Raw genomic sequence first — 15,698 nt, 5'->3', positions numbered from 1 at the left:
TTAAAGGAGCAAGAAGCCATTTCTACACATTTTTAATCAAAATGAATTTCTTAGTTTGAATTAATTAAATGTATTTATCTATTTTATATTCCGGCATGGCCAGGTTCAAAATAAGTTTAGGAGATAACCTCTGACACATCCAGGTCCCTAGGTGATAGTAAAACCTCATAACGTGAAGAAGAATCACTGGAAATGACTGATTGCTCCTTTAAAAGTCCACTGTTCTGAATTTTGATTATATTTTATTCATAAACCTTGAGGTCTACAAATAACACTTGTGTATGTTTGAATTTTAAAGGTAAATGAGCTCTGTTTTGCTAAGCTTTATTGCTTTTTAATAATAGACAGGGCTAAAACGGCACATATACAGGCACAGATTTAGGGAACGTCACAAAATTAAAGTAATAGTTTAAAGAAAATAATAACTTTAAGCTAAAAGACGTCAGTCTGAAATTGAATCTTTATTTTTTCACTGGATAATGTAGACAACAAAGATTGATAGCTCATGTCCCTCTCATTTGCATAGCGCACACTGCATGTCTAAACCATCACACCCTTACTTCGAACCACTTCAAAGTGCTAACACTAAAAAGTAGAGACACATTTCAGTCTTCAAGATGTTTTTTTTACCATCAGAAACCACATAAACAAGTCTGTTTGAGTCCGGCTTAAAATCTGAGCACAAATTCCGGAAGGATGTGATCATTTAGGAATGCAGTTTGCACCCTCGGGATATAGGCTTTTATTACTTGTTGTTACATAACTATAGAATTAAACAGGCTCTTTAATTACCATTATTAATTGAAGGGACCTCCATCCTGTGTTGTTTAGAACGTACAAAGATACAAATGAGTTGTTTAGGGCTGAAAACATCATTGAAAGTGCAGTTATATTATAGTTTTTGTATTTCATTTCCACAGAGTGGCTCTAAAGTGGGGGTATAACCTGTAAATGTAAAAATACTAAACTCGTGTGTTTGTCCAGATCTCGGCTCATGACTGGGTGAGTGGGAACTGTGACTCAGGAAAGTGTGAGAGGTGTCAGAAGAAGATAAAGAGTTTACACGGCCTCACGGGCAAGCGCTGTGTATGGTGCCATACAATGGTGAGATTATGACTCTTGCTTCTTTGTTTGTGAGTCGGCGCGTGTGTTTGTTCTATATACATTCAACTCCCTTTTCCCTCCTGCTTGAGGTGTAGCATCAAGTGAAGCACACTGGACACTCACAGTTAAAAAACCTTATAATTTATGTTGATTTATTCATTTTTTCAACGTCGTATCAAAGTGCCAGCTGCTTTTTTTGCATTATGTAAGAATGTAAAAGTCTTTGTGAAAATGCAAAGATTTGATACATTTGTTTACTTTGATATTACTTTGTGGCAATAAAGATGCAGACGTATTATTAGAAAAAGAAACATCCTCCAGGGACTTAATGAGTGGGACTTTTAAGAAATGTTATTTTTGTTTACATTGTGTTATAAATAGTCATTATACAATGTTCTCGATGCAGGTGATTAATTTCGGCTCTTCTATTACAGAGGCATGATGAGTGTGTTAACCAGGAGCCATCAGACTGTAACTGTGGGCCCCTTAGGGACCATATTCTACCACCGTGGGCCATATATCCTGTCATCAAGGTAAACTGTTTCAAAACAAACCTGTGCATTTTTAAATCCCTTTATAAAATAAGTGCTACAGTCATTTTAGTGGTTTCCCTGCTTTAACTCACCCACTGCAAGAAAGTATTTGCTCATTAACTGATTAGTGGAGTCGTGTGAGGGAAGAAAAGAAAGCAAATTTCTTGAATTATCTCTTGAATCCTGAGCTTATTCATTTAACATGTGATAAGATGATATTATTTAGTAGCTACTCAGACTCTATACTATTTAACAATAACTTCAATTAATTTAATTTAAATAATAAGAACATTCTTCATTCATTCATTATCTGTAAGCGCTTATCCAGTTCATGGTCACGGTGGGTCCAGAGTCTACCTGGAATCATTGGGCGCCAGGTGGGAATACACCCTGGAGGGGGCGCCGGTCCTTCACAGGGCAACACAGACACACACACGTATTTACTCACACACTCACACCTACGGACACTTTTGAGTCGCCAATCCACCTACCAACGTGTGTTTTTGGACAGTGGGAGGAAATCGGAGCACCCGGAGGAAACCCACGCAGACACAGGGAGAACACACCACACTCCTCACAGACAGTCACCCAGAGGAAACCCACGCAGACACAGGGAGAACACACCACACTCCTCACAGACAGTCACCCGGAGGAAACCCACGCGGACACAGGGAGAACACACCACACTCCTCACAGACAGTCACCCGGAGAAAACCCACGCAGACACAGGGAGAACACACCACACTCCTCACAGACAGTCACCCGGAGGAAACCCACGCAGACACAGGGAGAACACACCACACTCCTCACAGACAGTCACCCGGAGGAAACCCACGCAGACACAGGGAGAACACACCACACTCCTCACAGACAGTCACCCGGAGGAAACCCAAGCAGACACAGAGAGAACACACCACACTTCTCACAGACAGTCACCCGGAGGAAACCCACGCAGACACAGGGAGAACACACCACACTCCTTACAGAAAGTCACCCGGAGGAAACCCACGCAGACACAGGGAGAACACACCACACTCCTCACAGACAGTCACCCGGAGGAAACCCACGCTGACACAGGGAGAACACACCACACTCCTCACAGACAGTCACCCGGAGGAAACCCACGCAGACACAGAGAGAACACACCACACTCCTCACAGACAGTCACCCGGAGTGGGACTCGAACCCATAACCTCCAGGTCCCTGTAATAACTGTGAATCCAACCAGACAAAAGTCACTGATGGCTGTCTATCTCACTTGAATAATTCTTTTCTGTTTTTTCAGGAGAGGCAGAACTCTGTAAGGAATGGTTGCTCAGGTGTGCTCGACGATGCTGACCACAACACTACACCTGATGGGCAGGTGCTGCAGGTAGGTCAGGGTCTCTGGAATTTCCGTCCTTACAGTAATTATAGTTGGTTTGTATATTTGGAATGCCATTTTTCAGCAGGCATTCTATGTTTATGCTAAGTTTAACACGTTGAAAATTAAGATACATAAATGTAAATGTTTATATCATAAACAGTTAATACTGCAGTTAATAATAAAACAGTTATTCATTAAATACTTCACTCTAAACAGGATCATCCAAATATTGCTTATGGCTGTGTACATCAACACTTTAAATATAACTACAGTGTGGTCAAGGTGTCAAATGTGAGACATGGTGATGTTTATTTTAATGCTTTGTGTAGGACACCGTAGCGCTTAGGTCTACAAATGCTGATCTTAGGTTACAGCCTTCAGTTTAATATTCACTGTTATTTAATTGCACTGCTGATGTAATTGGCCCCTTAAAGTCATACATAGCACTGAGAGCAAATTCCAGGAGCTTAGCTTCCAGATCCCAATTTGAGGGCCTCTTGGCTATTGTTTAAGGCTTGTTGTGTTTGTGCAGATAACTCCCATTCCTGATACTCATCCTCTCCTGGTGTTTGTGAATCCTAAAAGTGGAGGTAAACAGGGTGAGAGGTGAGGCCCCAGCAAACGCATCCGTTTCTAATGTTCTAATTTTAACACAATCATAGAATTAGAACACACCACACTCCTCGCAGACAGTCACCCGGAGGAAACCCACGCAGACACAGGGAGAACACACCACTCTCCTCACAGACAGTCACCCGGAGGAAACCCACGCAGACACAGGGAGAACACACCACTCTCCTCACAGACAGTCACCCGGAGGAAACCCAAGCAGACACAGGGAGAACACACCACACTCCTCACAGACAGTCACCCGGAGGAAACCCACGCAGACACAGGGAGAACACACCACACTCCTCACAGACAGTCACCCGGAGGAAACCCACGCAGACACAGGCAGAACACACCACACTCCTCACAGACAGTCACCCGGAGGAAACCCACACAGACACAGGGAGAACACACCACACTCCTCACAGACAGTCACCCGGAGGAAACCCACGCACACACAGGGAGAACACAGTGAATAGAATTAGCTCTTGTTTTTTTTCACATGAAACTATGACACAATTGTTTTGTTTTTTTTTACATTTTTTCCCCCAGAGTTCTTCGGAAATTCCAGTACTTGTTAAATCCTCGACAAGTTTATAATTTGTCTGGTGGTGGACCAGGACCAGGGTAAGGTTCCTCACTTTTAAAGCACCGGAGGGATAATTACAAAGCCACAAAAACATTATTTTTGTGCAGGACTGTGTCGTTACTATGAAACTCACTGTGGCTAGGCCAGAAATCTACAGTCTGATCATACAAATCAGGTTAATGCATTCAGAGTAGAACATTCTCCAAACAAAATCGTCAGCAAGTCCTGCACTGCCCTTATACCAGGGTTTCTCAAGCACTGAACCTCAGACGACAAGATGGAAGCAGTCAAGTATGTGCAGAAAGGACCCTTTTAAGCTAAAACTTCCTGTGGGTCTTTATGGGCTCATGTTATAAATAGGTTGGCCATAAAGTGGAAAAGTTGAGCAAACCTGTCATGTACCAACAGCGTTCTAAATGTTGATGCTTCACACTCTCCCCGTAGGGGAGGATTATCTCACTCCATCTGCTGTAGGAGCTGAGTTCTTAGCAGAGATCAAACAAATGAACCTTGCAGGCAGTGCCATGTTTGCCGACTCGGACCAGATATTAAAGGCCTGTCAGGGGATTGACCGCAGTTATTGATAGCATGAGTTACCAGTGGAGACCAGTGGCGTAGTCTAGCCAAATGTTGTGTGTACGCTTTTTCTAGCTCCACGTCCCTGCTCCCCACAATTTACCCAATGCCTCTCTCCACCAATACTCTAATCACGTTTTACCAGATTTGTATAAATTAATCAAGTCAAATGCTCATCAGGTTCAGTAGCTTGATGAAGGAATGAGTTTTTCCCCCTGAGCTGTTCACATTTATGTTTTATTTTAATTATTTTATATAAAAATTTCACCAACAATAGCAATAAAACCGAGGTGCATCATTCTGTATTGTAGGGAGTATGTGCAAATCCTAGTGTTTTTGTAGTAGGTTTATGCCCTATACCTGTGTATCATGTCAGCTACACCACTGATGAGGACTAATGCTCTTATCCGGTGGAAAAGTGAAGATGTTTGAATGAAAGCATCAGAAGAGCCCTTAAAGCTCAAAACCATTAATGCATCACAAATCATTGCATTTATTCTTAGGGTATATAACCTTCTGTTTAATTCATAGGCTTTTATAAATGTGTAGTCATGGAATTGGAAAATGTATTAATGTATTAAGTCTTAGTGCATTATCTTGAATTCATGTTTTTGGGGAAGAGAAAAGAAATCTTTCTTGAAATACTGACTTGTATTCCCTTCCTCTTCAGGTTGTGCTTCTTCAGGGACCTTAACAATTACAGAATATTAGTTTGTGGCGGTGATGGAACTGTGGGCTGGATCCTCGATGCCATAGGTTAATATTCAATATTTTTCATTTTACATATTCATTCGTTCATTCATTCATTATCTGTAAGCGCTTATCCAGTTCAGGGTCGCGGTGTGTCCAGAGCCTACCTGGAATCATTGGGCACAAGGCGGGAATACACCCTGGAGGGGGCGCCAGTCCTTCACAGGGCAACACACACTCACACACATTCACTCACACCTACGGACACTTTTGAGTCGCCAATCCACCTACCAACGTGTGTTTTTGGACTGTGGGAGGAAACTGGAGCACCCAGAGGAAACCCAACCAGACACAGGGAGAACACACCAACTCCTCACAGACAGTCACCCGGAGGAAACCCACGCAGACACAGGGAGAACACACCACACTCCTCACAGACAGTCACCTGGAGGAAACCCACACAGACACAGGGAGAACACACCACACTCCTCACAGACAGTCACCCAGAGGAAACCCACGCAGACACAGGGAGAACACACCACACTCCTCAGAGACAGTCACCCAGAGGAAACCCACACACACACAGGGAGAACACACCACACTCCTCACAGACAGTCACCTGGAGGAAACCCCCGCAGACACAGGGAGAACGCACCACACTCCTCACAGACAGTCACCTGGAGGAAACCCATGCAGACACAGAGAGAACACACCACACTCCTCACAGACAGTCACCTGGAGGAAACCCACGCAGACACAGGGAGAACACACCACACTCCTCACAGACAGTCACCTGGAGGAAACCCATGCAGACACAGAGAGAACACACCACACTCCTCACAGACAGTCACCCGGAGGAAACCCACGCAGACACAGGGAGAACCCACCACGCTCCTCACAGACAGTCACCCGGAGGAAACCCACACAGACACAGGGAGAACACAACACACTCCTCACAGACAGTCACCCGGAGGACACCCACGCAGACACAGAGAGAACACACCACACTCCTCACAGACAGTCACCCGGAGCGGGAATCGAAACCCCAACCTCCAGGTCCCTGGAGCTGTGTGACTGCGACACTACCTGCTGCGCCACCACACCGCCCCTGGATAAAAATAATTGCTCCCTCCCATCAGGGGGCGCCACAGCGGATCAACCACAATCCGCACCATCGATCTGGCACAGTTTTTACAAGAATTATTACATTATTTACATTCACTGATGTAAAGTTTGGCATCATTCTTAATACACAATTTTGAATCAGGGTCTAAACTTTGACTTAATCTGTTTGGTCTCTGATTGTGTTGCAAGAGAGCATTTTCCTGAATGGGCCACTAGATGGAGTCCCGCTTCAGTTTTAAACAGTTAGAAGTCAGTTACTAAAACTGCTTTATTGGAACAGTCATGTACAGGTCAAAAGCGTCATCAAAGAACCCCAGTTATAGAAACAGAAACATACAGAAAGAGGAGGAGCTAAATAGAATATTTTAAGGAGATAAGAATCATTTAGATAGTAGTCGTTTGAGAGTCCTGATTAAGGCCTTAGGGATGTTCTGGATATTTTTGTTCCTAGACATTGTGCTGACACATTCGAATTGTTACACTCTGTAATTTCACGCTGTAATTATCCGATTCAAACACAAACCACTTCTGAAAATACCCCATAGAACCAACTATATGTATCTGAAGTGTACTTTACTTTCTTTCTTAAAATCTCATTAACCATTATGAGCAGTTATGCACTTTATTGATCGCTCAGACTGTACATGTTCTGTGTTTGTTCCTTGTAGATAAAGCCAACATGCCGGTACGTCCCCCAGTGGCTGTTCTTCCTCTCGGCACTGGAAATGACCTGGCACGTTGCCTGAGATGGGGAGGAGGTAGGAACAATTCTTTGGCAGCTGTATTCCTGAATGCTTCTGCATAGATAAAGAAGAAACATAAGCCATAATTATGCACTACATTTAAGTGTTTTTTAAGCTACAACACCTCGCCTTTTAAACTTTCATACAGCTTGAGAACTAGGTGATGTTTTAATTAAGAGAAAAGTAAAATCTAAAGGAAGCACAGGTGTAGTATACTGTGCTAATATACCATTGAATGATTTAATTACAAATGTCATGGATATTGTTCTTCTGTCGTTACAACGTGTCTGATTGGGTTTTTTTCTCTCCACAGGCTACGATGGCATGGACCTGGGTCGTATTCTGAAGGATATCGAATACAGTACCCCGGTGCTGATGGACCGCTGGAGTGTGCAGGTGGTCCTGGATGACAGTCAGGAGAAAGGAGACCCTGTGCCTTACGAGATCATCAACAACTACTTCTCCATCGGAGTGGTGAGTGCACTAGACTGACAAACGATGCTGAGATCACTGTAGATGAACATTTAGTTTGTGGACACCTGCTCATCCAACATTCATTATGAAAATACGTGAAAATTTTGATAATGTAACATGAATGTGAGGATTTAAATCTGCCACATAAATATTACTGACAGGAGGCACTAACAAATCCCAGAGGTATTAGACGTTGCTCTATTGGAAGTTGCTCTGCCAGTTCCACTGCTGCACAGCGCAATATTGGGGGGGTTTATACCCCTTAAGGCCATATTTGAACCTGGTGACCTTAGTCTCAGGTGCATCTGCTTCAGAGTGTCCCATTTCTTTTCTATGAAGGGTGTTTACAAGTTGAGCACAGCTGAACACCTGTGTCAGCCTTGAGTTCATGGTAAAGTAGATGAATTCAATCATTCAAAACGGGTATCATCAAATCCTTAGGCGTATACAACAATTTGTATTGTCATATTAAATAAACACAAAACAAGTGCTGTTTGAGAATGAGATGCACCACTATTTTTAGCATTGTTAGCATTTTCTAAAGTATACACTTACTTTAGGTCCGGTTCAAATCTATAAGCTTAGTGTAAAAAGTGTAAATCAGCATTGTTAGCCTTTTCTAAAGTATACTCTTTCTTTAGGTCCAGTTTAATTCTATTAGCTTAGTGTAAATAGTGTAAATCAGCATTGTTAGCATTTTTAGCATTTTCTAAGGTATACTCTTTCTTTAGGTCCAGTTCAATTCTATTAGCTTAGTGTAAATAGGGTAAATCAGCAGTGTTAGCATTTTTAGCCTTGTCTAAAGTATACTCTTCCTTTAGGTCCGGTTTAATTCTATAAGCTTAGTGTAAATAGTGTAAATCAGCATTGTTAGCATTTTTAGCCTTTTCTAAAGTATACTCTTTCTTTAGGTCCAGTTCAATTCTATAAGCTTAGTGTAAATAGTGTAAATCACTATTTACTACACTATAGTAGACACTATCTGCTAGTAATCAACAATAATTCCTCAAATATATTCACTCCTCATAGTCATATTCAGTAAACGGGAATTACTGAGTTATTTTGTGTACAAATACGCTTTAATCAGACCTTGTTTACTGTATTGATTTACATGTACTTCAAATGTCCAATATTCTCTCACTCTTTTTTGGTAGCTATTAGTATAGTATTAGCATAGTATTAAAAATCACAGTTATTCAATTAAAAAATGTAAAAATATGAAGTGAGTAGAATTGTGCATGTGCATTGGGTTGTGCTGTTCTTGGGGATAACATTGTACCCAAAAGTATGCGTGAGTTTGGTTTGAATGATTTAAAGCTGGTGATTGTGATGTTAGCAAATGTTTTTTTTAATAAAATCACAGTTGTCAAATTTAATACTAAACAACAGATCAATAAAATGACAAAAGAGCATGAGAATCTTTGAATTATACACGTATCTGTACACTTAACTCCACGGTACACAAATAGATTATATGTATACATTTAGCATAGGCCTCTACGTTCCCCTCTGAACAAATATATTTTCGTAACGGTTTGCTAAATGGCTTATGATTTTCTAACCCTTCTGCTGCATATTCTGCCCTGAGAGATTCTTCCTGAGGTGTACAGCTGAGACCTGAGCCTGATTCCCATGAGAGAAAGACAGTTACTGACGCTCTCCTATGATATTGCTAAGCTGTAATGGTGGGTTAGATATTGTTTGTTGTGCTAATGTGGAGAGCAGGGTGCAAGCTCAAGTCTCAGCTCAGTGTTTGTATATTCAAGAGAAATATAAATGATGTCTATCTCACTTCTGGTTCACAGGATGCATCCATCGCTCACAGGTTTCACACTATGAGAGAAAAACATCCTCAGAAATTCAACAGCAGGTGAGCAGCTGATTTTATTCCAGGATGAAGTACACTAAGTGGTACTCAGCGGATCTGATCACAGTACACGAGGTTAGAGCTGTGCTCTCCGTGTTTCACAAAAGAGAATAAAGCGTGTCATCTCTCTCTGCATCGGGTGTCTAATATAGCGTTTTGTGTTAATGAAAAAGCTGCTTTAATGATTATAAACCAACTTTAAAGCTATAAACCATGGGAGAGCAGAAAAAGCCACAGATCTTGACGTGCCTTTGTTATGTTTAAGAGATTGTAGATGATTGAAATGAGATTACTCTACTAACATTACACACTGCTGCCCTCTAAAGGTGTTATTGACAAGCAGCAGTCAAAAAAGCCTGGAATGTGTTTACAGTATGATAAAGTTCACTAGAATATTATTTACTTCATGATAATGTTTACGTGAGAGACGTTTTTTTACACTGATGTGGGGGATGATGTTGTGATTGGAATTATTCCATATATATTATGGATAAATTAAAAGTCCATATATATTTAAAAAAAAAAAATAGAATGGTGTCAGTAGGTGTGAGTGTGTGAGTGAATGTGTGTGTGTGTGTTGCCCTGTGAAGGACTGGCGCCCCCTCCAGGGTGTATTCCCGCCTTGCGCCCAATAATTCCAGGTAGGCTCTGGACCCACCGCGACCCTGAACTGGATAAGGGTCACAGATAATGAATGAATGGATGGATAATAGGATGGTATTTAAAAACAGGGTTGTATTAGTTAGCTTGATATAAAAATAAAATTGTGTTAACAGTATATATATATATTCTTAATATACCTATATATTGTGTATATGTTGTTTTGTTTTTTCATTTTCTCCAGTCTTGTCCATCCTGCTCAGCTCTGTACATGTAAACACTGAAAACATTTACAGTGTGAAGTGCCCAATGTGACAATACATTGTGTTAATGGCTTCTTCTCATATTTAAATGTCTCTTAATGTCTACAGAATGAAGAACAAGCTGTGGTACTTTGAGTTTGCCACCTCAGAGACAATCTCAGCTTCTTGCAAAAAACTTAGAGAGTGCCTCACCATCGAGGTGAGATTTGTGGTTTTGAAAATACCCTAAAACCTCAAACTGTTCATTGTGGAAAATGCACATACATATGTTTTTATATTTATATTGTTATTTCCTGAAAAGACAATGATTAAAAGCCCTGGACAGATATTTATTACATGTTTCTGGTGTTGTGTGCCTGTTTTTTTTTTTTTTTCTTGTCAAGTGTTGTGGTGTTCAGCTGGACCTCAGTAACCTCTCACTGGAGGGCATCGCTGTTCTGAACATTCCCAGTATGCACGGGGGCTCAAACCTGTGGGGTGAAGCCAAGAAGAGTGAACGATCTAACCAGGATCTGCCCGAGGTGATAGTAGACCCTGAAGTCTTAAAAGTCAGCCCTCAAGGTGGGAATTATATCAGTTTGTCCTGAGCCAGACTGTTGAACAATAATAAACTATATGATATTTATAAAAGCACAAAATATATTAACAGTATAGAAATGTGAGATATGTAAAAGACAAACATGTTTATTACGTTTCCTATAATCAGAGTTGAGCTGAATATTTGTGATGAGCAGATCTCATTATTCACTAATGTAGATCTGAGTGATAAGCGTCTGGAGGTGGTGGGTCTGGAGGGAGCTATAGAGATGGGTCAGATCTACACTGGTCTAAAGAGTGCTGTCCGACTGGCCAAAACATCTCAGATCACCATTAGGTTAGTCATGAAACGCACACACTTACAAACGTCTGTCTAGCCATTCTGCAGCTATTAGTCTGTACATATTTCATACAGGGCTAGTTTCCCAGAGAGGGATTAAGCTTAGTCCTGTTCAATGGAGCATCACAATTCAAAATACTGTGTAGTCCAGCACTAAGCACTAATCCCTGTCTGGGAAAGCACTCCATAGTCTGCTGCTGTGACAAAACCTCTTAACGCCAGGGTGTGGTATGTTTCAAAGGGAGTAATACCTTAAGTTTTAATGGAAGTTAATGGAAAGATGTTAGGAGCCATTTCTGTTTGGTCTTTTCATATTGGAATTAACACAGTTTATAGAGCAGAGCATATGCTGACAGAACTAACAGAAATGGAGGTACAGTGCTTTGGTGTGAAACTGGTGATATACTGGATGCAAAGTGTCAATATGTGGTTAAAGCATGTTGTGGCATGTTCAGAGTTGTTCACACCTCTGTTGTATGTTCATTTGCATAACTTCATAGTAATTTAAATGGACCTTTATAACAGTTCTTTAACTAATCTGCAGTATTCATGCAGTAGATTGCAGTAGATCTGCGATACCTACCTCTGTTTACCCTTTTTTTGCCTTTAAATAAGATATAACCTTATATTTACATTCGAATTAGTAATTAATAAGAATAGAGACTAAAATACCCCAGAGCTCAGGCACGGTCAGAGCTCAGGCACAGTCAGAGCTCAGGCACAGTCAGAGCTCAAAGTCCAGTGCTGACACCTAGAAAAATAAAATAGAGAATCAACACAGCAAAAGTGTAATAACACTTACAAGAAATTCAGATATTAATTGTTGAATTTTGTATTTTAGGACAAAGAAACCCCTTCCCATGCAGATTGATGGAGAACCGTGGATGCAGCCACCGTGTACAGTACGTGCTCATTACCACATCTCAGTGTAATATGAAGATTACGAATATATCCTTTACATTTCTTTAATGGCACTTCTCAGTTGGGGAATGAGTGTTTTCAAAGCTGCACTATGAGGTTATTACAGCTAGTAATGAAAGCTCATTTCTTCAGGATGCCTAACCCACACATACTTCTCTTAAACCGAGTGTTGTTGAGTAATCTAATTAGACTAGTATTAGTATTTTTGGTCTTTGAGACTCTATGACTTTAAAGCATCATTGAGTATTTGAGACAGATTCATACATACTACATTTAAGCAAATATGTAGTCACTAAGGCATTATAAAGACTACTTGTTAGCTACATTAGCTTCCAGTGCAAAACTGAGATGAGAAATTGAAACATGTGTGTGATTAAATTTGCTGTATAACGAATATAACCAAATATTCAGGGGTGATAAAGTTCGTATGCCAAGCTAGTGCCATGTATAATAATTAATATCACTCTCAAGACAAAACCTGGTATCTCCAAAACATTACAAGAGTTGGAATACACTTCAGTGGAACTGGAATTGTTGAGTGTTATATGTTCTTTTGGTCAAATTATAATCTTAAAGGAACAATGAGTAAAGATATGGTGTCAAGGGAGAGGGGAGATGTTCTCCTAACCTCCTCCCACAGTTACAAAGTGCAGTTTCTGCTGTGCTGAGCCAGTAATAAGGTAATAATAATAACACCTAGGGTTCCGTCAAGAGTTGTGTCAATAAACTCACAGTGCTAACGATGTACAATTTTAATGTTCAAGCGAATATGTCATTTCTTCTTCTGAGGAGAGGAGGTGGACAGTGTGGGATGGAGAAGCGCTGCTTGGGATCTGCTGTGATGACTCACATTCTTTTTCTCGTCCTCAGATTCATATCACTCATAAGAACCAGGCCAGTATGCTGATGGCTCCTCAAGCCAAATCCTCTGGCTTCTTCAATCTCAAGTAGTGCCTACATCTGCCTCAGCCAATCCATGGATCCCTGCCTTCGCGTGGTCTTTTTTATCAGCTTGCTTACACAGACATTGAACCCAGTGCGTTTTTGCAGGCCAGAAATGTGTGTATATCGGAAAGGGACAGTCCTCTTCAGCGGAGACTTCACTGCATATGCAACCCTGTCGTACATTTACCTCAGCGGTGCATCAGGAATGCTGTGTTAGTTTTACTTGAGCTCCCCTGTGCCATAACAAGACCGTTTCTCCAGTGAGTGTGTTCTCCATGTGCAGACTTAGCCCAGAAATGTTTACTTCCATCTGGTCTGCTTTGTCTGTACTGTAAGAACACAGCTATTGTTTTCTAAATCCGAAGCAGTGACCTACATCTTCTGTGGCTATAGCTAATACTAAACATTAACATCAAGGTTCAACCGGCTGTGATAGATTAGGCTCCAGTGGCTCAGTCTGGGGACATGTCCGACACAGCCAGTATTTTATTTTATCTTATTTGTGTTTACACCTGAAATGTGTGGTAATATTTAAACATTGACAGTTCTAATTGATCATTAAAGCGTTTTGCTTAATGTTAGCGATACATTTTTCAGCCCATGGTACTAAGCCATTTAGTATGGTTTAACAGCTTGAATGTATGTATTGAATGCTAATGAGTATATAATTTATGTTCCTGAGAACTCAGTAGAGACTTTACAGATAAACACAGACAGCTGTAGAAAAAGAAGTAGCGCTCTTCACACCAGTAGATTGTAATTAAAAAAAACAAACCATGCCATACATATCTCTTCAGTGTTGACAGGATTTGGCAGTTCATATCGACACACTTTTCTCTAGCTTTTGAAATGTATGTAGCTCCTGAGAATATAGAAGTCCCTTTGGATTTTGTCTGTAAAAATGACTGAATAAATATTGTAAAAAATGTGTAACTAACACTTCACTTGTTTCAATGATGTGTTCAAAAGCATTTCTTAATGAAATGGTTCATTTGTAAACAGAGATATTCAGAGTGGTTTGGTGTTAAATGCTTTAGTCTGAAGAAGTGGGTTAAGGCTGTTCACAGTGGAAGTGAAACAAAGGCTAGAGGTCAAGAGTTCAAAGTTCAACACAAAAAGTTAGGGTTAATGCAGGAGACTGCAGGGCCTATTTTTTTTTATTTTATATCCTTTAAATAAAGAGGGTTAGATTCAGTTTAACACAAATATTTTCTGATTTTCCATGTCTTTTAGCCATGACGAATGTGTCAAATTTAAAACTGAAGTCACTGGTGGAGTGACTGGTCAATATGGATATTAAATAATACATTAGTTATTTATAATCCAATTAAAATAATGAATCTAACCTTCTCTGTAATTATTCACGTCACAACAAACCACTCCAGCTCAACTGTGGAATTATGGAAGAATTGTATTAAATCGATGGCGTTCCTCTTCCGTGAGAAAAGCGTGTTAAACATCCGTTGTCCACTAGATGGCGCGATTAGTTTGAGTAGACACAGGTTCAACCGCGTCTGGTCATGTTTGTTTACTTGCTGTAGAGAGAGTAGATGTGGACAGAAGAATCTAAAACCACACAACAGTTTAGTAAACTAAGCCACGAATCATGTCTAACAGGAAAACAGTCGAGAGCCCCTGCACTTGGGCTCTCCTCAGTTCTGGGCTGAAGTTATTTAACTTAAATCCTGCTTTGTGGACTCCTGCAGCACCCATCTATAGACGTTTTGGGTCTAAAATACAACATAAAAATGCTAAATGAAAACCGGAAGTGTTTCCTTCTGACCTCCACTATATAGGCTACAAGATCTGATATTATACAAATTCATATCACAATAAGCTGAATATTTGAATGACTGCAGCATGTCATTTAATTACTGCTGCATATTGCTACTGTGTTTTACATTAATTATTACAGTCTTTATAAAGACAGACCCTAAATCTGCTTGGTTTCAACCTGAAAGCCCCACACTTTACATTGAGGGCTTTCCCAGGCTTCTTTTGTGGGCTATAAGCAAAATAATTATATACCACCAAAAGATACTGCTATTGTTAAGATGTCAAGCTTGTAACAGAACCCTTTTTGGTGCTGTAAAGAACCAAATCAGAACCAAATATAAAGAATCATTCACCACCAGAGGATCTTCACTTTACTACAGAACACACCCTCTTTAAAGTGTAAAAAGAGCAAATAAATCCTTGTAATGTAGTAATTTTATAAATTCCTTTTGAAATTAAGTTTATTTTTTAGTTCTTTTCTTTTAACTTTGGTAAGTACTCAATGCGAGTCGTTTAGTGAAAACAAAAGAAAATACAAACATTGACGCGCCACAAGTGTCCAATCAGATCGTCCTGCTGGTAAGCCACGCCTTCCACAAGCCCAACCCCTCCACATGGCACTCATCCTTAGTTCGAGAGT

The 15,698-nt window shown here is 40.5% G+C and overlaps 1 protein-coding gene across 1 annotated transcript; it reads left to right on the top strand.

Annotated features, from left to right (window-relative positions):
* Positions 1-927: 927 nt before the first annotated feature.
* Positions 928-14,208, top strand: dgkaa (diacylglycerol kinase, alpha a). Its single transcript, XM_066671800.1, has 14 exons — positions 928-1,104; positions 1,539-1,637; positions 2,923-3,009; positions 3,536-3,609; positions 4,165-4,239; positions 5,448-5,533; positions 7,261-7,350; positions 7,649-7,809; positions 9,615-9,679; positions 10,648-10,738; positions 10,923-11,100; positions 11,296-11,413; positions 12,258-12,318; positions 13,208-14,208. Exons 1-14 carry the CDS (start codon positions 1,102-1,104, stop codon positions 13,286-13,288), a joined length of 1,269 nt encoding a protein of 422 aa, XP_066527897.1. The 5' UTR covers positions 928-1,101; the 3' UTR covers positions 13,289-14,208.
* The last annotated feature ends 1,490 nt before the right edge of the window (positions 14,209-15,698 follow it).

This window comes from Hoplias malabaricus, chromosome 5, assembly GCF_029633855.1.
Source record: "Hoplias malabaricus isolate fHopMal1 chromosome 5, fHopMal1.hap1, whole genome shotgun sequence".
In the NCBI taxonomy this organism is placed as follows: domain Eukaryota; kingdom Metazoa; phylum Chordata; class Actinopteri; order Characiformes; family Erythrinidae; genus Hoplias; species Hoplias malabaricus.
This window is presented reverse-complemented; position numbering and strand designations above follow the sequence as displayed.

Bases quoted from the DNA above. Each gene is read 5' to 3' on its own strand.
- dgkaa (XM_066671800.1), top strand. The intron at 7,810-9,614 runs GTGAGTGCACTA...TCTGGTTCACAG, and splicing joins ACTACTTCTCCATCGGAGTG to GATGCATCCATCGCTCACAG. The intron at 12,319-13,207 runs GTACGTGCTCAT...TCTCGTCCTCAG, and splicing joins GGATGCAGCCACCGTGTACA to ATTCATATCACTCATAAGAA.